Raw genomic sequence first — 23800 nt, 5'->3', positions numbered from 1 at the left:
AGCATCATGTTCGGGTAGAGATAAGTTAAAAATCTGACCCTTGGGAAATTTACACCCAGGCATCAACTCAATTGCACAGTCATAACTCCTATGAGGGGGCAAAGACGCAGACTCTCACTAAATACATCACAGAATTCAGCCAGATAATCAGGAATATCATGAGACTGAGGAGAGGTGGAGAAAACAGGAGCGTCCCTAAGAACACACTGACAACCCCAACTCACCACAGACATAGATCTCCAATCCAAAACTGGGTTATGAGTTTGCAACCAGGGGAAACCCAGAACAATAGTATCATGCAAATTATGCAGCACCAAAAATTTACAATTTTCTTGGTGGTCTGGGGCCACTCGCATTATCACCTGGGTCCAAAACTGAGGTTTATTCTCCACCAAAGGAGTAGCATCAATACCCCTCAAAGGAATAGGCATCTGCAGAGGTGTCATGGACAAACCACAACGTTTAGCAAAGTCCAAATCCATCAGATTCAGAGCTGCTCCTGAATCCACAAAAGCCTTAGTGGAAAACGTGGATAAGGAGCAGATCAGAGTAATTGCCAAAAGGAACTTAGGTTGTACACTGCCCACAGCAAATGTGTGTGCAAAACGTTTCTCTCGTTTAGGGCAGACACAAATAGAATGAGATGCATCTCCACAGAAAAAACACAGCTTATTACGCCTTCTGAACTCCTGACTTTGCGCCCTAGACAAAACCCCATCACATTGCATAGGTTCTGACATTTGTTCAAAAGGCGGCAGCGCCTCCCGTGTAGTTTTACGTTCACGTAAACGTTGATGAGCTTGAATGGCTAATGACATAGAGCCATCCAGACCAGAGGGAACAGGAAATCCCACCATAACACCTTTTACGGTCTCTGATAAACCTTTCCGAAAGAGGGCTGCCAATGCACTCTCATTCCAGGTAGTAAGGACTGCTCACTTTCGGAATTTTTGACAGTACAATTCTGCAGAATCTTGACCCTGGCTCAATGCCAACAGGGTCTTTTCAGCCTGATCAATAGCATTAGGTTCGTCATACAACAACCCCAAGGCTTGAAAAAATGCGTTCACATTAGTCAGAATAGGATCATTGGTGAGATTTGGTGAGTCGGTCGTTTTGGTGGCCTGCCTTATCTCGTGATGTCAGGAATTTTGTACAGTCCTGTGGGACTTGTTCTCGGTCTAAACCCTGTTCTCGTTCTAGTGGGTTGCTTATGCCCCTGCCGGTGCCCAAGAGGCCATGGACCCATATCTCAATGGATTTTATTTCCGATCTTCCTGTCTCTCAGAGAATGACTGTTCTCTGGGTAATATGTGATAGATTTTCGAAGATGGTCCATCTTGTACCACTCCCAAAGTTGCCATCTTCCACTGAGTTGGTACCCTTGTTTTTACAACAGGTGGTTCGGTTACACGGGATTCCTGAGAACATTGTGTCCGATAGAGGGGTCCAGTTTGTTTCCAGATTTTGGAAAGCCTTTTGTTCCAATCTGGGAATTCAGTTATCCTTCTCCTCCACGTTTCATCCCTAGACCAATGGGCAGACTGAGAGAACAAACCAGACCTTGGAGTCTTATTTAAGATGTTTTATATCTGCTGATCAAGATGATTGGGTCTCATTTTTGCCCTTGGCCGAATTTGCGCTGAACAATAGAGCTAGTTCTGCCACTTTGATGTCACCCTTTTTCTGTAATTTTGGGATTCATCCTCGATTCTCTCCAGGGCAAGTGGAATCTTCGTCCTGCCCAGGTATGGACACTGTGGTTGTGAGAATGCAGCAGATATGGGACCAAGTGGTGGATAAATTGTCTCTCTCTAAGGAAAAGGCCCTGCGTTTTTCCAACCGGCAAAGGACCATTGGTCCCCGGTTTAAAGTGGGTGATATGGTTTGGTTGTCGTCTAAGAATATTCCTATGAAGGTTGCATCTCCAAAATTTAAGCCAAGATTTAATGGACCTTATAGGATTTTGGAGATTCTTAATGCTGTTTCTCTTCGATTGGCTCTTCCAGTTACGTTCAAAATCCATAACGTATTTCACAAATCACTGTTGAAGAGGTTTGTTGAGCCAGTAGTTCCTGTGGCGGCACCTCTTGACCCTGTGTTGGTTAAATGCTATATGGAATATGAGGTAGAGAAAATATTGGATTCTCGTTTGTTTAGACGGAGACTCCAGTATTTGGTCAAATGGAAGGGTTATGGCCAGGAGGATAATTCTTGGGTCTCTGCCTCTGATATTCATGCCAATAAATTGGTTCGTGCTTTTCACCAGGCCCATCCTGATCGACCTGGTGGCATGGATGAGGGTTCGGTGACCCCTCCTCAAGGGGGGGTACTGTTATGAGGTAATTTTCTGCTCCACCAGTTGAGAGTTCCCCTTCCGTTCTTCCTCTGGTGGTGACAGGAGGTAGTGAGGTTGGTTTAAGTGGTAGTGATCTGCCACCTGGTGAGGAAGATAATGATTGGATCTCTGGAGTATCAGACTGGATATAAGACAGCCAACGCTCTATCCCGGTGCTGGTGATTCAGTCTGCTTCTCAGGTCTAGGACTCAGCTCTGTTCCAGTCTTCTCAAGATAAGTTTGTCTTTTGCTAATGTTCACACTTGCTCTTGTTGGTCTTTTCAGTTTTTTGTGTGGTCAGCCAGCCCGGCTGTGCTGTGCTGAATTTCCACTCTTATTTGCCAAGTTGCCTTTTTTTGTCCCTTATTAGATTGGCCTCTTTTTGCTCTGTCTCAGAATATTTCAGAGCGCTGATATAGTGGGAGAAGTCTAGTGACTTCAGGGTTAATTTTGCTATCAGTTGTGTTGGACATTTTGTAGGGTTTTTTGTCAGACTGCAGACAGTGTCTTTCCTTTCCTGTCCTTTCTAGTTAGTTTGGCCCCATCGTTTGCTCCACCTATTTTCCTGCCTTTGTTTGTGTTTTCATCTTTTTTCACCGTCAATACATGTGGGGGCTGTCTCTCCTTTGGGGTCTGCTCTGGGGCAGTTAGTTTTCCTCTTTTCCTGCTTTAGGCTTATTTAGTTCTCCGGTTGTGAAGAGGCATCTAGGACCACCGTAGGAATGCTCCACGACTGCTGCTTGTTGCATGTTAGGATCAGGGGTCTGCGGTCTGCATAGTTACCAACCTCTTTGGTCTTCTGAGACTTAGCTTTTGTTGTTTTTTATTTCCTCCTCGGCTACCCGTTCAGAACACAATTAAACCAACCTCACTACCTCCTGTCACCACCAGAGGGAGAATGGAAGGAGAACTCTCAACTGGTGGAGCAGAAAATGAGCTCATAACAGAAACACTTAGCTTTGCTCTGATGCACTTGCTCCAGGCAACAGAGTCCAACTCCTGAATGCATCTTCCTACCACCGTGTCCAACCCCTGAGTGCAGCTGTCCAGCAAAAGAGTCCAGCACCTGAGTGCAGCTGTCCAGCAAAAGAGTCCAGCACCTGAGTGCAGCTGTCCAGCAAAAGAGTCCAGCACCTGAGTGCAGCTGTCCAGCAAAAGAGTCCAGCACCTGAGTGCAGCTGTCCAGCAAAAGAGTCCAGCACCTGAGTGCAGCTGTCCAGCAAAAGAGTCCAGCACCTGAGTGCAGCTGTCCAGCAAAAGAGTCCAGCACCTGAGTGCAGCTGTCCAGCAAAAGAGTCCAGCACCTGAGTGCAGCTTTCAGCAAAAGAGTCCAGCACCTGAGTGCAGCTTTCAGCAAAAGAGTCCAGCACCTGAGTGCAGCTCTACACCATAGCTGCCACTCCACCAAGCTTTGCAAGAATTCTTCACTGACACCATAGCTGCCACTCCACCATGCTTTACACGAACTCCTCGCTGACACCATAGCTGCCACTCCAGGACTCTTACTGAGTTGTCCTGGACTCTCCTCAGCTCCTTCCTTCACCCAGCATGGTTGGAAAAAACCAACAATATCACCATCGTCAGTGAGCACAACTGACACATCTTTATTGAGTAAACACACCTGTTAGTGATTCCCGGGCAATTGCACTAACCACCACCAGGGGCAAAACTATCTCTAAAAACACCAGTGCGATGACTATACTGGCCACCGGGGGCAAACAGAAGAAAAGATACCACCGTGTAATAATCCTAATGGCCACCGGGGGAAAACCCAACTCCAAGCACACAGCTCAAGGAAAAAAAAAAGGTTACTTTGCGTTATATCAGTCATGATCCAGCATGGGTCATGACAGCCGAGAACGGACAACTGCCCACATCCTTTGCAACTCCTCTTTTTCTTCTGGCTCTAAATTCTTCAAGTGAGGCTGGTCGAAGATATCCCCATCTTCATTCTCAACTTCATCAGCCGAAGAGGAAAATGCCTCTGAAGAACTTGACTTAGTCTTTTTCCTCTTCCTTTTTGCCTTGCTGCTGGCAGCTGCTTGAGTAGACGACTCGTCCCTTCCTCTGTCATTAATAACAACCTCATGGGTTCCTTGCTCGGGTCCCTCGGTCTGGAAGCTTAGTACAAGTGACTCTTCTACACAGCTCCCCCCTTTGACAGGGGCACTCTTGTCCAAACTAGGACCAGATGGATTAAGACCATGCAAGGCGGAACCTTCATCTGCGCCAGGCTCTGCGGGTGTCACTTCCCAGGGCTTCTCAGCCACACTCTCCGTCTCACACAGCTGTTCCATCTCCTCCGTCCAGCCAAGACCTTGTAGGCTGACAGCCTGCTGCACACTCTCCACCTCAGAGGACAACACTAACGGCTCTTTCTTCTCATTGACCAGAACCGTAGGAGCGTGTGTCTCAGAAACTCTTGTCACCTCTTCTCCTTTGCTAGTAGCTTGTGGCGGGCCTGATAGTAACTCATCTCGATGGGCCACTCGAGCAATTGTCTCATCCTCCTCTTTGGGTTGAACTTCACCGTCGTGAACTCTAGACCCAGGTTGGGGTTCTACTAATCCCGCCTCCACGTGTCGGGACAGTACAGACATTTGTTCATGGACAGTTGACATCCTCTCCACATCTTCTCGGCGTCCGACACCATAACACTGTCTTGCTCTGAGTGGAGCTCTCCTCCCGCCGTACCATTCCTTCCAGGGGCAATGCTCCCTCCAATTAGCAGGGGTGAGCGGATCTCTGCCACCTTTCTCTGGTAGGGCAATTTCTGCACAGGTGTCCTACTCTTCTGCACACCCAGCACTCACGTCTGCATCTGTCTGGTGGGCGCTTTGGTCTGGAACATTGACCTCGGTAGGAAGCATCTCTCATCGGTGGTTGCTCTTCACTCCCAGATACATGGTTACACTCTGGAGCCGCCGCTGAAGTCTTCCTCATGCTCCACACCTCTCCTTTATCTCTCTCTGTCTGCTTCCACATGTTACCTCAGGGCATGCCGCTGGTCCCCAAGACAGCAGTAACGGCTTCTCCCAGATTCTTCTTATCTTCAGCCTGGAATCCCAGGTCCTTGCCATCTCTTCTTCATTCGGGCTGAGTACTCCGCAGTTGTAGCATGTAGATGGTCTCCTTCGCCGAGCGGCACTAGTCTCACATTGGGGGGCAGTCTCTGCAGCAGGGGCCCTCTTATATTCAGCCATTTCCTCACGGACCCACTTAATCTCTTCCTTCAAGTCTTCTGCCCATTGAGGGGCAGCTACCTCCTCGCTCAATACCTTCCCCACCGATGCTATCACTCCCTGCTCGAGCTTGCACATGCGTGCCTCACTCCCAACCCGTGAGAAAGTCATGTCTGGCTTTTTCCGCATGCGCTCTCTCAGGGCCTGCTTCATCAACACGTCTCCCAAGATCCCAGGTAATGGTCTACCACTGGTAATTAATATATCCTCAAAACATCTTGATACCCACCAGCTATCCCTATTACAGAAGGGTCTCTCCTTCTGCCCGGTCTGCAAGTTCAAAACATTTGAGCTTAATATGGACTTGCAGAGATTCTATCGCAACTTGCGATTACAGACTCATTTCTCTAAGCAGCTCCCAGGTTTAGCCCAACCAAGCTTGGGTTTGAGAACAACCAGTACTTATATGCCACCTAAAGATAACCCACCAATAGAAGCATTTTTAGTTATTTGGTAGAGAGAGATATTAACAAGTTTTCACGCAATATGGGCAATCTTCACTTTCAGGCCAATCTCACAAGCTCTGAAAAATCAGCCATTGAGCAATTTTCCTCTGACAGAACCCTAATCATCAAACCAGCATACAAAGGGGGTGCCATAGTAGTCATGGATAGGGCAGACTACATGGAGGAGGCACTCAGACAATTAGGTGACAGGGAGGTCTATAAAATCATTCCACATAATCCTGTGGGTCAAATCACAGCTAAAATTAAAGCAGTGGTGGTCTTTCATTCACTAGAGGGCACCATTGATAATAAGCTCAAAGAGTTCCTTAACAAAAAAGATCCCATCACGCCAATATTTTAGGAGACTTAAAGCCGCATTGCTCCTCTGGGAAGTATGCTAATTATGCAAATTGTCTCTTCAGAGAGGAAGAGGACTAGAAGTCTACTGCCACCTATTGGAAGTAGCAATCCTAAAAGTCAATGTCAACCCTTTAACGAGCCTTGTTACATGACTTAGGATAAAAGCCAAGCCAGAATCTCAATTAATTAAGGCACAAGCTGCTCTCCCCTCAGCGTGCCCTGTCTTCCCGCTCTCTGCCCTGCAGCACAACTTCCTCCTCCCCCACTGCTACTGACAGGCCCATGATGCAGTCGGTCCAGGTCCAAGAGTCTTCCCCCTGGCAACCCTACTGCGCAGCTATATGGTTCCGGCCATGGAGTAGAGGAGGTAAGCCCTTTCTTGTCCTTCTTGTGCTTCACCCCCCTACATAGCCACATCCCGCAAGAGTTCTTCAGGAGTATCACTGCTTCCTCTTACATACTTGCCAAGGTTGTGCCCACGTTGAGAGACTATAACCACACAGTGTAGCTGCTACATCAGTGCAATACAAGTGAATGGGGCTCAAGTGGTATCATGACAAATAAGTCCCAAAAAATCCAACAGGATAGGCATGTGACCACTTACATCATATTGCAATTTTGCAGTGACACATAGAGAACTTTGGCCATGAGACCTGTATCGTAACGAAAGTCGACGTGTTGGTGTAGCCTAACTCAGTGCAAATTAAAAATATCGTTCTGGTTGGTACAGCTAATGGATCATGTTACAAACTGCTTTTTTCACATGTAGTAATAATGAAAATAAAATAACTTCATATTATGATAAAGGGCAATTCACATACTATGTACCTCTTTGGTTAATAGGGTCCTTGGCCACGTATGCCACATAATCTGTTGTATCCTAGCAAAGAAAAGGAAATATGATAGATTGTTCTAGGTTAATTTCATTTCACTTGAAGTACATTGGATTTGGACTTGAAAGATTGCTTACCACATCCCCTCCTGATGCAAAGGAGATTGCTTGCATGTGATGATTAGCAATAATCTGTAAAACAAAAAAAAAAAAAGCACATAAAGTATGTTTGTGTAGAAGTGAATTTATATGGATTCATTCCCCCTATGTGCATTGTCAGAGAGCAATATACACTAGCACTCACAGTGCAAGGATAATGTTGTAATATACCATTACTCAATAACATGGCCACCACTTCAAGAAAAAAGTAAAATATTTACAAGTCACCTGAGGGAAAAGCTGATTATACTTTGTACTTTGTGAAACTTGAGCATTGATCCCAAGTTGACTACACTATATGAACTACACAGGTTGAGAGAGTCAGGAAAAATCCATTGGGCATATTTCTCAAAGCTGTCTAATTCTTAGACAGTGAAAACAGACTGGACAGTCTTCACCCACTCAACAATTGCCAATATGTCTGTTAACGGTGGTCATTATAATGACTTATTCCTCAGTGCCGCTTTTTTACGGCACTGAAAAATAATTGTATTGCACCCGCGATGATTGAAAATGCTATGGCTATCAATTGTATATGACATTTGACCATGCAGCACTGACAGCAATAGGTTAAGAACAGATTGAGGCAAATTAACCCCTCAGATGCAATGTTAGTTGTGACTCTGGCATGTAGATGGGAGAAGGCTCCCCCTTTACTCTTTTGGCACCCCATGATCGCGAAAATAAAATAATGATCTTGAGGCATGCTAGTTTAGTCTTTTAGGCCCTGCCATTAGCAGGCTGTGTCAGATTGTGTCAGTGTAAGCACTCATTCAGATGTCAGTTATTTTTCTTGTACAAGAAAAACGGTTAGGCTACTTTCACACATCAGGTTTTCGGCGTCAGGCGCGTTCCGGCGTCGTGCCGGAGCACCGGATCTGTCAAATGTTTTGTAAAACCGGATGTGACGGATCCGGTTTTCTGCCGGATCCGTCTTGCGCATGACAGCCAAAACCGGATCCGTCTCATCCGGTTTTCGATCCGTTTTTCGACGGATTACGCCGGATCCAGTTTTTAAAAAGGCCCCTTGTGGCCGTCCGAACGGGATTGGCTACTGAAAAACTATATATACCGTGTTCCTACAGCCCTTCTTTGACAGGTTGTAGAGGAGAAAGTGCAGGTTGGAGAGAAAAGCAAGTGACTGGCGAAGATGGATGTTGTGATTGGAAATATTTTGAAGAATTTGGCGGATTTTACAGCGGAGGCGAATCGTTTGAGGGTGATTTGTTCTGGAGAGGGAGAGAGCGAGACAGCAGCGCATCAGGCATCGTAGATGACGTTTGTGGATCGACCCCATCACAGCCAAGAGAACGACGCGTGGGGTCTATTCTACACTCTGCATGGACCTTAGACGAAACCCGGAGAAATTTTTGGATATGTTCGGATGAAAATGGAGAATTTTGATTACTTGGTGGAGCGCATTGCACACCTCATAAGAAAATCGGACACCTATTGCCGATTCTCTGTTTCACCCGCAGAGCGTCTGGTGACTTTAAGGTAAGCCACATTTATTGGATATGCCTCGCATCAGAGCACACTTTCACTGCAATCTTGTTGGTGGTAGTTTGTATCTCCAAGTGTTATAGCTGAGTTTTGGTATGTAATGCTGTGATTTTAAACTAATTGATTGTTTTTTAATTCCCCACAGATTTCTTGCAACTGGAGAATCCCTTTCGTCACTGCATTTCCAGTACAGACTCGGGATTTCCACTATATCTGGAATAGTGAAGCACACATGCCGTGCACTGTGGGACTCCTTAGCTGAAGAGTTTTTACCAGAGCCCACAACAGAGAGGTGGATTGAAATTTCAGAAAAGTTTCAACAGATATGTCAGTTTCCGAACTGCTTTGGCGCTGTGGACGGGAAACATATCCGCACTGTAAAGCCAGCCGGATCGGGATCGGAATATTTCAATTACAAGAAATATTTTTCAATTGTCCTCATGGACATCGCTGACACGGAATACAAATTTATTGCTGTTGATATTGGGGCCTATGGCCGCTCCAATGACTCTCAAGTTTTCAAACTGTCTGCCATGGGGCGTAAACTGTATAGAAACACCTTCCAGTTCCCATCCCCTAGACCGCTGCCGCAAACATCTGGTCCACCTCTGCCATTTGTCTGTGTAGGGGATGAAGCCTTCCAGCTGTCAGAACACCTTTTGAAACCGTACAGTAGCAGAGGATTGTCAAGAGCAAAACACATTTTTAATTACCGCCTCACAAGAGCAAGAAGAATGGTTGAATGTACCTTTGGTATTCTGACAGCCAAATGGCGGGTCCTATTGACTGCGATCAACCTCAAGACAGAAACTGTGGACGAGGTGATCAAAGCTTGCGTGGTACTCCACAATTTTGTTATCTGCAAGGAACCCATTTCCATTGAGGACACCTCTGAAGAAACCACCTTGCAAGATTACCATGACATTACCACTAGAAGTTCTGTGACGGTTTCAGTAATGAGGGACAATTTTGCACTATACTTTGTCACCTCAAGGCAGAGTACACTGGCAGGATGACAGAGTGTGAAAGATTTGTGCCCTTAACCAAACTTGTGTACCTTCTGTACCAACAGTATATACCTTTGCCAACCAAAGTTGGCTATCTTGTCATGGTCTTACTATTTTTACCTTTAGGCCACAGGTGTGTACTTGGTTGTGTTTTATGCAAAGTATTTCACCTTTTAACAAAAGTTGTGTACATTGTTAGGAAATCACCAACAATAAACACAACTTTTTAGGTGAAATACTTTGCTTCAAACACAACCAGGAACACAACTGTGGCAAAAAGCTAAAATTTACTCAGTTATATACCTGGTTTTGAATACCTTTTAAATACCCTGTATTTAACCTTTTTTTTAAACATATTTCTCCGCATAAAGAAATGACAGACAACCAGTGTAAACAATAATTTAACTTTTATTTAAAATTTTTTTTTTTTGTAAACTGTTTTTAAAGTTAAAAAAACTTTTTTAATAAAGGTTTGAAACCAACTGGGCATTTTTATTACAAAACACACATTATAAATTGGTGTAGTGTGGGGTGGAAATACTGCTGGAGGGGCTGCGGGACACTTCGACACTGGGAGTGTGGAGAGAGGACTGGGATCGTGGTGGGGAAGGAACAGTTAGAGGTGAAGGTGTGGAAAAAGCTACAGAATGGGTGGACATGTGGGAGGCAGAAGAGGTGGTGGGCGGTGGAGTGGAGGGTTGGGCAGGGACTGTAGGAGCAGATGATGTTGATGGAAAGTTGTATGGGGAAGGAGTTTGGTACGGGGCAGGTTGCTGGAAGTGGGGAGATGTCTGGTACTGGGGAGGTTGCTGGTGCTGGGGAGGTTTGCTGGTGCTGGGGAGGTGGCTGGTATGTAATAGGATGGAAAGTGGCTGGAGGGGGTGCAGGTGGAGGAACTACTGGGGTGGGAGGAGGAGGTTGGGAGGTAACGTGCTGGAGAGCACCGTGGCATGAATGCATTACATGCATCTGCTGGCTAGGAGAGAGCGTTTCCATGCGCTCCACAACAGACCTGAAAAAGGTGTGGTTTGGCGAAGATCTTGCTTCTGAATGCATGGTTTGCAGAAGTGTCTTCACCTCCAGAATGCTGGAGTTGATCTGCTGAAAGCCTGCGGAGATTTGCTCTGACAAGACTTTTAGACAGTTCTGGAAAGATGCATTCAGATGCAAGAACTCTGGCGCATAAGTCTTTTCCTGACCCCTCTGCCGCTGCCGCCCAGTATTCGCAGGTGTACTAGAGGTGGCAGGGGCAGAAGGGTGGGGTAAAGGGAAAGCGATCTCCTCACCAGCAGCTTCATGTAATGTAGGCGGCCACGATGCTCCTGTGCTGGTGGATGGGACAGATGGGTCGAATGTGTGGGAAGGTGCAGATGTACCGGGGCGGTCGAAGTGTCCCTCGGTGCCGGTCTCCGCAGGGATCGCCTCAGAAGGGTCCAATCGTGCAGGCTCCCGAGTGCTGCTCACCGTGCTGTGGAATAAAGAGAAAAAAGTCTTAGTTACTCACCGGTTAACGGTATTTTTCGGAGTCCATGACAGCACCACCTGAGAGAGGGGATCCGCCCTTTAGGAACAGGAAACCTACAGATACAAAAGGGTGGCACCTCTCCCACGCATCAGTTGGATTACAGAGCACAAGAGGACTTCCAAAGTTAATGCATGATTTATGTACAGTATTCTTTACAATTATAACTTTTATCACCAGTGAGCATATGCAAGAAAAAAGACGTGCACACCCCAATTAAACTATAAGGGAGGGAATATACGGGTGCTGTCATGGACTCCGAAAAATACCGTTAACCGGTGAGTAACTAAGACTTTATTCGGTCGTCCATGACAGCACCACCTGAGAGATTTACAGAGAGTAATATCAGCTTTAGGGAGGGACTACAGCCTGCAGCACCCTTATACCAAAAGAGAGGTCTGTGGAAGCACCCAGGTCTAGCCTATAATGACTATAAAAGGTGCTCGGAGAGGACCAAGTGGCCGCCTTACATATCTGGTCGATGGAGACTTCTGATCTTTCGGCCCATGAGGTTGCCATTGCCCTGGTGGAATGCGCCCTCAGCTTTCCGGGTGGCGACCTGCCCTTTGATGTGTATGCTATTGCAATCGCCTCTCTAATCCATCTGGCTAGTGTATTTTTTGATGCTCTACAACCTTTCCTGGGGCCTTGATGAGAGATAAATAGGGCATTATCTTTCTTCCAGGGATCGGTGACTGACAGATATTCTATGAGGCCTCTCCTGACATCCAGGGTGTGTAGTTTCCTTTCTTTTTCGTTAGTTCTGCCATCCTTCCTCCATAATCCAACTATCTCCTGTGTCCTATGGAAACTAGAAACTACCTTTGGCAAGTACGCTGGATCAGGTCTAAGTATTACCCTATCCTCTTTAAACTGTAAATAAGGAGGACACCTAGATAAGGCCTGAATATCGCTTATTCTGCGAGCTGATGTTAGAGCTACCAGGAAGGCTACCTTGAGGGACAGGTTTTTTAGGGAAGCCGACGAGATAGGTTCGAATGGAGTCTCTGTCATAGCAGTGAGGACTAGGTTCAAGTCCCACGGCATAAACCTATCCTTCATTATTGGCCTGGATCTACCTGCTGCCTTAATGAATCTGCTTATCCAATAATTACCAGCAATGTTACAGCTAAACAGAGCCCCCAAGGCTGACACTTGTACTTTAAGGGTACTGGTAGAGAGTCCCATGTCTAGACCTTTTTGTAGGAACTCTAATATCTGCATTATAGGTGCTGAATCCCCAGCGATTACTTCTGAGTTTTGAAGGAATTTTTCCAAATTCTAACGTAAATTTTGGTGGTAATGATTTTTCTACTCTTAAGTATGGTGTTAATTAGGTCTGCGGAGAAACCCTTCTCTTCTAATAATGACTGTTCAAACTCCACGCCGTCAGATGAAGGCCAGCCACCTGAGGATGGAAGACTGGGCCCTGGGACAGGAGATCCGGGATGTCCGGCAGAACCCAAGGATCGGACACCGACATGGTCCTGAGGCATGAGAACCATGCTCTCCTGGGCCAAAATGGAGCGATGACTATAACCCTCGCTCTGTCTTTCCTGATTTTCCTCATCACCAGGGGTAGAAGAGATAGGGGAGGGAAGGCGTAGGCTAGTTTGAAGTCCCAGTTTATCAGGAAGGCATCTACCGCCAGAGGATTTTCTCTGGGATTCAGGGAGCAGAATTGTTTCAATTGCATGTTGTCTCTGGTGGCGAATAGGTCTACCTCTGGATATCCCCACTTTTGAACAATCAGATTGAATATGGAGGTGTTTAAAGACCATTCCCCTTGCTTTAGCCGATTGCGGCTTAAAAAGTCTGCCGTGATGTTGTCTTTTCCTTTTATATGCAATGCTGTTAAAGATAGGAAGTATTGTTCTGCTAGCTGGAACAACCGCTCTGCTACAAACATCAGGGGTCTGGAACGGGTCCCGCCTTGGTGATTGATGTATGCCACGGTGACCCGATTGTCGGAGAACACTCGCACGTGATGGCCCTGTAGGTACACAAGGAGCTTTTTAGCCGCCTTTTCTACCGCTGTCAATTCTTTTAGGTTAGATGACATTCTTAACTGATGATGTTGCCATTGGTCCTGGACTAAAATTTCACCCATATGAGCTCCCCAACCGTAAGGACTAGCATCCGTGGTGACTATGCGGGTTACGTTATACTCCCAGGGTACCCCTTTTGATAAGTTATCTTTGTCTAACCACCACTCTAGGGACTCCCTTGTGTCACGGGATAAGGTTAGCTGACCCTCCAAGTAACCTCCAAGGACTTTTTGATGTAATAAGACCTCGCTCTGTAGTTTCCTTGCATGAAACTGGGCCCACTGGACTGCCGGGATACAGGCTGAAAGAGAGCCTAGAAGGGACATGGCTTTTCTGAGGGACATGGTGGGGTTATTGGAGGCGTTCAGGATCTGATAATGGAGGCGAACAAGCTTGTCCGGAGGCAGACGGCATTCCTGTTTTTCAGAATCCAGGGTTAGGCCCAGAAATTGTTGGACTTTCATTGGCTGCAACCGGGACTTTTTGACGTTCAGCAACTATCCTAACCGTTCTAGGGCAGACATTGCCTTTTGTAGCTGTTGTAAACAATGGTTCGCCGTTTTACCTACAATAAGAAAATCATCCAGGTAGGGAATCACCAGAATGTTCGATTCACGTAGATGGGCCATGACCTCCGCTATTACTTTAGTAAATACTCGGGGAGCGACTGCCACTCCAAAAGGGAGGGCCGCATATTGGAAATGTCGAATTGACCCATCCAACTGAACCGCCACTCTGAGGAACCACTGATGGCCTGCATGGATGGGTATATGGTAGTATGCGTCTTTTAGATCTAACACCACCATGAAGCAGTTTTGGAACAGCAATTTTATTGCAGACTTAATCGTTTCCATTTTAAAGGGACGTATGACCAAAAACTTGTTGAGGGCCTTAAGGTTAATTATTGTCCTAAAGGAGCTGTCCGGTTTGCGGACCAGGAACAGAGGGGAGTAGAATCCCTTCCCCCATTCTTCCTCTGGAACCTCTATCAGGACTTTCTTAGCGCACAGGTTATGAACCTCGGCTTCCAGGGCAGCTTGTTCTGCAGCAGACGACCTGAGTGGGGTGATTTTAAATTGATCAAGGGGAACCCTAGAAAACTCTAGTCGTAGTCCCACGGCTATTATCCCCAATATCCAGCTGCTATTGGAGATCAGAGACCAGGATGGGTAGAAGGCAGCTAGTCTCCCTCCTACTGGGGCAACTAGTCATTGGGGCGGCTTCTTCGTATCCCGAGCTGGACCTTCCTGGCGTCCTCCCCCAAACATGAATCCTGTACCTTTCCTTTTTTTGTCATCCCATCTGCCCTGATCTCTGGACGGCCTTCTCCGGAAAAATCCTTTCCTGGCAAAGGGACGTCTGTAAGAGGGGTTCGGGAGACTGGGAAATTTCTTTTTGTCATCTCCAGCTTTCTCCAACAATTCGTCCAAGACTGGGCCGAATAGGTACTCCCCCTCGCAGGTAATGGAACAGAGACGGGACCGGGCTTGAATATCTCCTGGCCAGCATTTTAACCAGAGCGCTCTTCGCGCTGCATTAGACAGACCTGCGGCTTTAGCCGCCATTCTTGCAGAGTCTGCAGAGGCATCGGCTAAAAACGCCGCGGCATTTTGAATGATGGGCAAATTTTTCCGAATAGATGATCTTGAAGCTCCATCTCTTAGTTTGGAATCTAGCTGATCTAGCCAGACCATCATAGATCTGGCTGTACAGGTGGCAGCTACCGCTGGTCTTAACGCGCCTGCTGACATCTCCCATGTCCCTTTAAGGAAAGAATCCGCTTTTTTATCTAACGGATCCTTCAGGGAGGCCATATCGTCAAACGGTATGGCGGATTTTTTAGATGCTTTGGCTACTGCTGCATCTAGTTTCGGGGCTTTATCCCATCTGTTTACTACCGGGTTATCAAAGGGGTATCTCCGCTTAAAAGCTGGTGGCATGGAGCCCCTTTTCTCCGGTCTCTTCCATTCTCTATCAATTAGGCTCTGAACCTTTTCGTTCAATGGAAAAGCTTTACGTTTTTTGGGGTCCAACCCCCCGAACATTATGTCCTGTGCTGAGAGTTCCCGTTTTTTTTCCGCTACCCCCATGGTGGACCGCATAGCTTTTACTAATCTGTCCATCTGGTCTAAGGGGAAGCAGAACCGGCTAGAGTCTTCATCCGAGGAAGACGACGAGGAGGCCGAGGAGTCCGAGGAATTGTCCCCCTTCCCAGGGGCGACTGAGGCCTCCGAGCCTGAACCACTAGCCCCTCTTCTCCTAGAAGGTTCTCTTTGAGGTAAAGCTTTCATTTCTGCCCTGATCATGTCTCTCAGGTTTGAAGTGAAGTCAGGTGTCTCTTCCGCTACCTGCATAAACGGGGGAGAGTATAAGGGCCTGACAATCTACCCCTGGACTCCCTGTCCTTAATAACTCCTACCGTCTGCCGTATGCATGGCTGGCATAACTTTTTAGGGTGGCCATCTGGTAGGGGGGAACTACAGAGGGCACATTCCCTGTGTTTCTGTTTTCCCGCAACCTTCTTCCCCTGAAAAAGAACATAAGGGAACACTGCATCAGGGTACATTCACAGAGATCTCTTACCCATGCAGATGAGGCAGGTACCAGATCACGGAGGGAGGCAGGGGGGTCCTTTCTGGAGGAACTTTCGCGGCTCTGGTCGCTAGTTCGTCTCTGTTTCTTCTGCTGGCTACTCGCTCCGCCCCTTCCGCCGTGTCACTTCCGCCGCTCACAGAGCCCTGCGGGAGCGCGCGCGAAGGAGCCGCGCAGCCCTGCCCGGAGTGCCAGCCCCCCCCCGCGCCCGCCGCCATGAGCCCGGCCATGGGACAGCAACGACCGGAAGGACCGGGCCTGGGGAAGCGCACCGGGGCATACATACCAGGCACTGGCTTTGGAGATGGCATCCACCGGACCCCTGCTCCACCTGCTTCGTCCACTGCCGTGGTGACCTACCCGGCCCCACCGTGGCGCTTCCAGGGACCCCGCACTGACCGAGGTAGGAGACCCCCTCGCTACCTGGGTCGGTCAGCCGGCCTGGGTATTCAATGAAGATTCCATGACGGACGATCTGTAGAGAGTCCTGTCCTCTAGGAACAGGAAACCAACTGATGCGTGGGAGAGGTGCCACCCTTTTGTATCTGTAGGTTTCCTGTTCCTAAAGGGCGGATCCCCTCTCTCAGGTGGTGCTGTCATGGACGACCGAATAAAAAACAATTAAAATAGTGACATGGCATGGCCCTGGCTGAAAAAAAATTGTTACATCTAAACATTTTTTTTTTTTCACATGTGGTGTGTAATATTTACCTTCTGGTGACCATTGTATCCCGGAGGAACGACAAGGCTCGTGCGTACTTGTACTTGCTCCTGCGTCCTCCAGATCTACTCGGGGCCTGCATCTCTTTATTGAACTCCTTCTTGAAACGATCCCTCACAGACTGCCACCGCTTCACAATTCTGTCCCCTGAAACGAGAAAGGACAAAGTGGTTAGTATACAACATCAGTGTTTCCCAAACTCCAGTCCTCATGGTCCCCAGGGGTCATGTTTTCAGGATTTCCATAGTAAATAGAAATCCTGAACACATGATCCGTGGGGACCACGAGGACTGGAGTTCGGGAAACACTGGTTTACATCAAGCAACCGGTACTGTATATACTTGCGCTCTTTAATCGGGGCCCGAGCATCGAGGTCCTCCCAGCGGTCCACAAGGAGCGAAGAGATTTCCTCCCAGAGCCGTCGGGTAACAATCAGGTCAGCATGGCGGCGGTCAGCCATATTCCATAGCAGCTCCCTTTCTCTGACGAGATCGATGAGGTGGTCCACATCAATTCCTCCATCCTCACCGTCAGAGTCGGGAGCACGCTGTGAAGGCTGTTAAAGTAAAATGGAAAAATAGCAAAATTAGTCACCACACTTTAAGACATGAAATAAAAAGTGTACCAAAATTATCTTAAATATTATACTTACACGCTGGTGACCGCCGCGTTGCTGTCGCCGACGACCCTGGGAGGCACTGCGAGGACCTCTTGGCCGAGCACCAGATTGGTAAGACTAGAGAAGAAAAGAAAAAAATTTATGTGTTTGGATGTTGGCATATTTGTTTGCTGTGTGATGTCTGCGGTACATTGTTTTCAATGTGTTGTGTGTAGTGTGATGTGTTTCTGCGTTTGATGCAAAAACTTACCAATTGTGAGCCCACTCCAGGTGTCTGTCCACCCCTTCCTTCTTCTTCTGGGAGCTCCTCTTCAGCTTGTGATTCCTGTTTTGAAATAAAAGCCAATGAATAGACATATATTACAGAGATGATGGATTTTGGAAATAAAAACTTACCGTCAAACGCTGACGATGCGAGGGAGGGCTCCCAGAAGAAGATGTGCTGTCTTGTTGCTGGCCAGACTCCATGGCTGTGGGTGGTGCTGCTGCTGCTGCCAGTGCTGCTGCATCTCTTGGGCGGCTGTTGAATAAAGAGAAACAAAGGGCCAATGAATATCTTGATATTCCTTGGCCCTAGTTTTGAGGAATGGGGGATTTGATAATTACCGTCTCTCATCTGCTGCTGGACTCCCCTCCCGTTGTTCAGCATGTTCACTTTTGCTGCTCCATTTGGGGTGGTGGTGGTGCTGATGGTGCTGCAGTGGTCTCCTACCTTCTCCTGCGCCTGGTTCCTGTCTTGGGTGGCATGTTGGGTGTGGCTGAGGGTCCCACTGTCATGCTTTTATATATGTGTGCTGCGGGCAGAGCTACTGAGCATGCGCAGACCCAAAAAACCGGATCCGGCCACCGGATCCGGCTTATTGCGGCGCTCATAGACTTTCATTGTGTGAAAAAGCCGGATGCGCCGGATCCGGCGGGTCCAGCTTTTGCGCCGGAGACAAAAAACGTTACAGCAGCCGTTTTTTCCAGACGCCGGATTGCGACACATTGCCGGATCCGGCGAAAACCGGATGAAACGCATGGCCATCCGGCGCAAATGCAAGTCAATGGGGGGGAAACCGGATCCGGCATTGCATTTCGCCGGATCAGGTTTTTGTCAAAAGAGCCGGATCGCGCCTGACGGTGAAAACCTGATGTGTGAAAGAGGCCTTAGCGTTTCGTCATTGTTTTTGATCATATTTTCAACAGGGTGATCAGCTTCATCAGTTTTTCTCAGATGTAAGAAAAAAAAAAGTTTCTCAATCTTCTCTTAAACAGTCCATGAATATCGAATAACATATGATTGGTATTTGAGTGCTGTTCGATTTTTCACTGCAACTCAAAAATATTAATAAAAAGCAACCAAAAGATGCTATGCACCCCAAGATAGTAACAATAAATCCTTCATCTTGTCTGGCAATAAATAAGCCCTTGTACAGTTCTTTTAGACAAAAAAAGTAAAAAAAAAAAAAAAATAGTTAAAGCTCTCAGAATATGATAAAAAAAACTTTTTTTTAAATATGAGAAGTCTTTTTAGTATTCAAATGAAACAAAACATTACAAAAAATCTAAACATCTTATATAACTTCAATCTCACTGATCTGAAGAATAAAGCTGTCTAATCTCTTATACCACACAATGAACATTGTAGAAAAATGAAATTAAAAGCAATAATTCTTGAACTGACGTTTATTTGTTCATTCTGCCTCCCAAAAATCAGAAGAAGGATTTGTCTATGTTTAGCTTGTGCGCTACATTAAGTACATATGTTGGGGTTTCTTTTTAAGTCCCACAAAAATGTAATTCAGATAAAACCCTCAACTCAACCATAAGGAGAGAAATGGAGTCCTTTGAACTCCATCTGGCCTCTGTTCCAGTGGTGTTTTATTATTTTAGGTGTCTTTTTACCACACAAAAGTGTGTTTGACCACAGTTGTGTGCATCCCTAAAACAATGGACACCACTGGAACAGACGCCAGAAAGAGTCCAAAGTGTCTCCATCTGCTTCATTTTAGTAGTTCTGTTGGAGGTTTAGTCTGAATCACATTTGGGGGGATTTAGGTGGAAATTTGTCATTAGTGCTCAGGGTAGAGCACAGGATAAATATGAACTTAGCTTTACTGAAATCAAACAAAAAATGTTATGTACCCCAAAATGTTAGCAATAAAAATTACAACTTGTCCCACAATAAGCAAGTTCTCACACAGGTCCGCCAGCTGTTAATGGAATTATAGGGTGTTTCTACTTTATGAATAGGACAAATGCTTAGGAAAAATGACGCAGCCACACCGCCTCTCCCACCCACAATTAAAATTCAATGAAATCTGTGCTTCTAAATTCAAGTAACCCCCAGATAGCATCCACATGTTTGACATTACTGTAGTGGTGATAGCTCACTTAACAAATTATGGGGTGCATTAAGCTGGCAGATTTGCAGTTTTCCAGGTAAAAATATAGAATGTATGTTGCAGTGTGAAAACACTTGTGGGGCCCAAATAGTCACAGTAGCTGCAGATAAATTAATTGACAGGTGTAATTTCTAAAATGAGTTTTTTTTGCTGTCCTGGCACCTCGGGGGATTTGCAAATGCTGCCTGCAAACTATGCTAACAAAATCTGAACTCCAAAAGCCAAATATCACTTCTGCCTCCTCTTTGCGGCTGTGTAGCCAACAATAGTTTCGGAGAAATTATGCAACAAATTGTGGTATCTATTTATCATTTTCCCCTTGCATAAGGGATACATTTGCAGCTAATAAAAATTTACATTTTCATCACTAAAATGTTATACAGTATTTCCAGGCTCAATGTTATAAAATACTGTGAGGCATCTGTGGGTTCAAAATGCTCACTATACCCCTAGTTTTCAAAATGGGGTTACATGTGGGGGTTTGTGGTGTTTTGATACCCTAGGGTGTCCGCAATGCAACATGTTTTCAATCTATTCCATCCAAATCTGCGCTCAAAAAAGCAACTATCACTTCTTAATTTCTCAGCTTTATCATACCGCTGAACAAAAAATGGAATAAAATGCGATCAAAAAGAAGGATGTAAACAAACATGGAACTTCATCTGGTACCGCAAAAACAATCCACCATACAGCTCCATCAGCAGAAAAATAAAAAAGTTATAGCTCTCACAATATAGCGATGCAAAAATAATTATCTTTCTATAAAATAGTTTTTATTGTGCAAAAGTGCCAAAGCATAAAAAAAAATATAAATGAGTTATTGCTGTAATAATAATAATAATACTAATAAATTTTATTTCTATAGTGCCGTCATATTCCGCAGCACTTTACATTTCAGAGGGGACCTGTACAGACAATAGACATTACAGCATAACAATAATCACATAGATCATAACAGATACCAAGAGGAATAAGGGCACTGCTCGCAAGCTTACAATCTATGAGGAAAAAAAAGGGAGACACGAAAGGTGGGTGGTAACAGTTGCCTTGATTGTATGGACCAGCCATAATGTTAAGTGTGTAACAGTACAGACACAGAGGGCTAATGGATGCATAAAGCATGTGGGAACATGATGCGGGGAACTTGGTTATGGTAAAAACTTTTGGCTGTGCCACACAGGGATGGATTATGTTAATGTGTTGAGGCGGTAGGCCAGTCTGAATAAATGAGTTTTCAGGGCACGCTTAAAATTGTGGGGATTGGGGACTAATCGTATTGATCTGGGAGTGCATTCCAAAGAATTATATATATGTATACCGTGGCACAGCTGAAGTGATGCACAAAAAAGGTTCCCACACCAGAGTAATATACAAATAATTTTTTGGCACTCAACTTTGAATAGTAGAAGAATTTTATTCGCAGTCACAACAGACGTTTCGATCAACACACTTTGGCCTTCCTCCATATACTGCAATAATACAAATGATATATAAATCAATCACAATAACTGAATATTTCATCCGAGATTCAAATCAAGAAATAACGATCTCCAAAAAATTGTGCATGAGTGATGGAGAAACAAATGAAAAAGATGAGAGAAAAGGTAAATAAAGGAGGGGAATGAAGAACGTACCCGACTGCTCTTGTAATGTAGGGATGGGTAGCCTCAGTCTAGATTTAAATATACGTGTCAAAAGGTAGTTACTTTGTAGGACACAAGTTATCAAATGATGAAGAAACTTACTTGAGAGGTATAACTGGAAACCCAGGATTCCGTAAATAAATTGCATGGGGTCCTATTGAGTCCTAAATCAACATGAAGTAAAAACCTTATTGAGTACTAGGAAATATTATGTGATGATGATGCGGTCTGCATCAATGTGTGTATGTGTATACCAAAAGTGACCAACCTGTGGTAAAATATACCAAGGCACAGAATTTCATATCACATGTGGCGTTAGTTACTGGCATCAGTTTACCTGAATAATAAATAGCAAAAGTATAAGTTAGTCTGTTCAGACTATAAGTGATTTACTATGAAATCCATAAATAACATACCATGTATATATACGCAGAATAGCCAAATCAGACCACGTATGCATCAAAGTGTGTCTGTGTTTTCCTTTGTCTTTATCACCTATGATGATGATACACCGTATATTGTCAGTACTATATGGTAAACAAACAGACCATAACTTCAATACAAATCTATATGTACACACCGTGTAATGGCTTGCTAACATAAATCAGTGTGTCCCTTTTTTTGTCACCTAAAATGATAATCCACAACATATTGTCAGCACTATGTAGTCAGCACGCAGACCATTACTTTAGTAAGAATCCATATATACACACCGTACAGTGGCTTTGCAACTTGAATCGGACTCAGAGGTCTGAACACCAGTGCGGTCTGTATAAAAGAATAAGGGTCAGTATGTGCGTCCTACTGAATAAAAAATCAGATCCTGAGGGAGTAAAAGATGATGTCCCTTACCGGTGGTGGATAGTGGTGTCTCCTGCCACAGGGGAACACGGCGTCCACCGCTTGTTCACGGACAGGGAGACAGCATACCGGCGCCATTATATGATGGCTGGGGGCGGGACAAAAATCCCGGCCACGTAACCGGAAATGTGTCACAGGAAGTGACGTCGTGCTCTGTTGTAATGTTGTGTGCGTTCCACAGTACACAGGAATTAATATGGTGGTGCGTTCCACCATTGTTTATGGCATATGTGACGATGTAGCACAAATATAGACATGAAGAATATGCAAATGATGATGTTTATTGAAGGGATGATAATGCGGTAGCAAAATGGGATTTTCGATGTAAATGAAGGGCAGTTGGGAAAAAATAGAAAAAGGGGGAAAAATAATAAGAAGAGGGTCAGGGATCCAAGAAGGAGGGTCAGGAGGTGACAAATTGCATGATGTCAATTCAATAGTGGCGACTCTGTGAAAATAAAAACAATATATCAATATATACATAATATATACACACAAATATCTCCATAGGAATATGTCATTATATCCAATGAATCAAATATACAGTCTAGAATATACCCAGCAAAAAACAAGTCCGTGCATCATCCATCAATCAAATATCAATAGAGTCCTCATTCCATGGTATGATGCATCAATGCAGTAAATCCATATACACATTCACCAGCCCATGTATGCTACCCAATTATTATAAATTTATAGAAAGGATAATAGGTCATACTCCCTATTGAGACCCCTAGGGGAAAGGGTCTCAAGTTCATGAATCCAAAAGGCTTCCCTCTTTTTCAGGGTCTGGATCCGATTGCCTCCTCGTCTCGGTAATGGAATCTGTTCGGTAACTTGAAATTTTAATTGGGGTATCTTGTGTCCCGCGTTAATGAAATGGTGGGGTAAGGGTAATAATGTGTTTCTGCATCTGATGGTGGACTTATGTTTACTTATGCAATCTTTTATAGATTGGGTATTCTCACCAATATACAGGAGACCACATGGACACTTGATTAAGTAAACCACGTATGATGTATCACAGGTGGCAAAATCCTTGATTTTATAACGTTTCCCAGAATGTGGATGATAAAAGTGGTCTCCCTTGAGAACATTACTACATTGATTAAAATGTAAACATGGAAAAGTGTCGGTCTTTGGTTGTGATAAAAACCTCTGTGTGGAGGGTCGTGATCCCGAACCGATATCAGCTTTGATCAGTGTGTCACGAATGTTACGAGGACGTTTGTAACATGGTAGGAAATTTTGTTGGAATTCTGGTACCTCAGGGTGTGCTTCCCTTAAAAGATTCCAATGTTTCCTAATTGTATGGTGAAGGATATGAACATAAGGATGGAATGTATGCACAAAAGGTATCCGACCTGTAATAGGTGATGATGATGGTTGAAGGGGCTTGATGTAATACATCTGGGGGATAACTTCTTTCCCTAAATTTTTGAAACATCTCCTTCCTCCTCTTATTATTTCTGACTGGGTCCATGACGATACGTTCAAGTCTTTTAAATTGAGAACGCGGT

General features: G+C 45.3%; 1 protein-coding gene across 1 annotated transcript in view; it reads right to left on the bottom strand.

The window, feature by feature from the left end:
• Positions 1–23800, bottom strand: part of SHC2 (SHC adaptor protein 2) — a 486073-nt gene that overhangs the window by 264455 nt on the left and 197818 nt on the right. Inside the window, exons 5-6 of the mRNA XM_073586301.1 lie at positions 7357–7410; positions 7215–7266 (exon numbers count right to left, since the gene is read on the bottom strand). Of these exons, the coding sequence (XP_073442402.1) occupies positions 7215–7266; positions 7357–7410 (106 nt within the window). The remainder of the gene's footprint in view (positions 1–7214; positions 7267–7356; positions 7411–23800) is intronic.

Source organism: Dendrobates tinctorius, unplaced genomic scaffold (genome assembly GCF_039654945.1).
Source record: "Dendrobates tinctorius isolate UK_male_01 unplaced genomic scaffold, ASM3965494v1 ptg000092l, whole genome shotgun sequence".
NCBI classification, from domain to species: domain Eukaryota; kingdom Metazoa; phylum Chordata; class Amphibia; order Anura; family Dendrobatidae; genus Dendrobates; species Dendrobates tinctorius.
The sequence above is the reverse complement of the archived record's forward strand: the minus strand, read 5'-3'. Positions and strand labels throughout refer to the sequence as shown.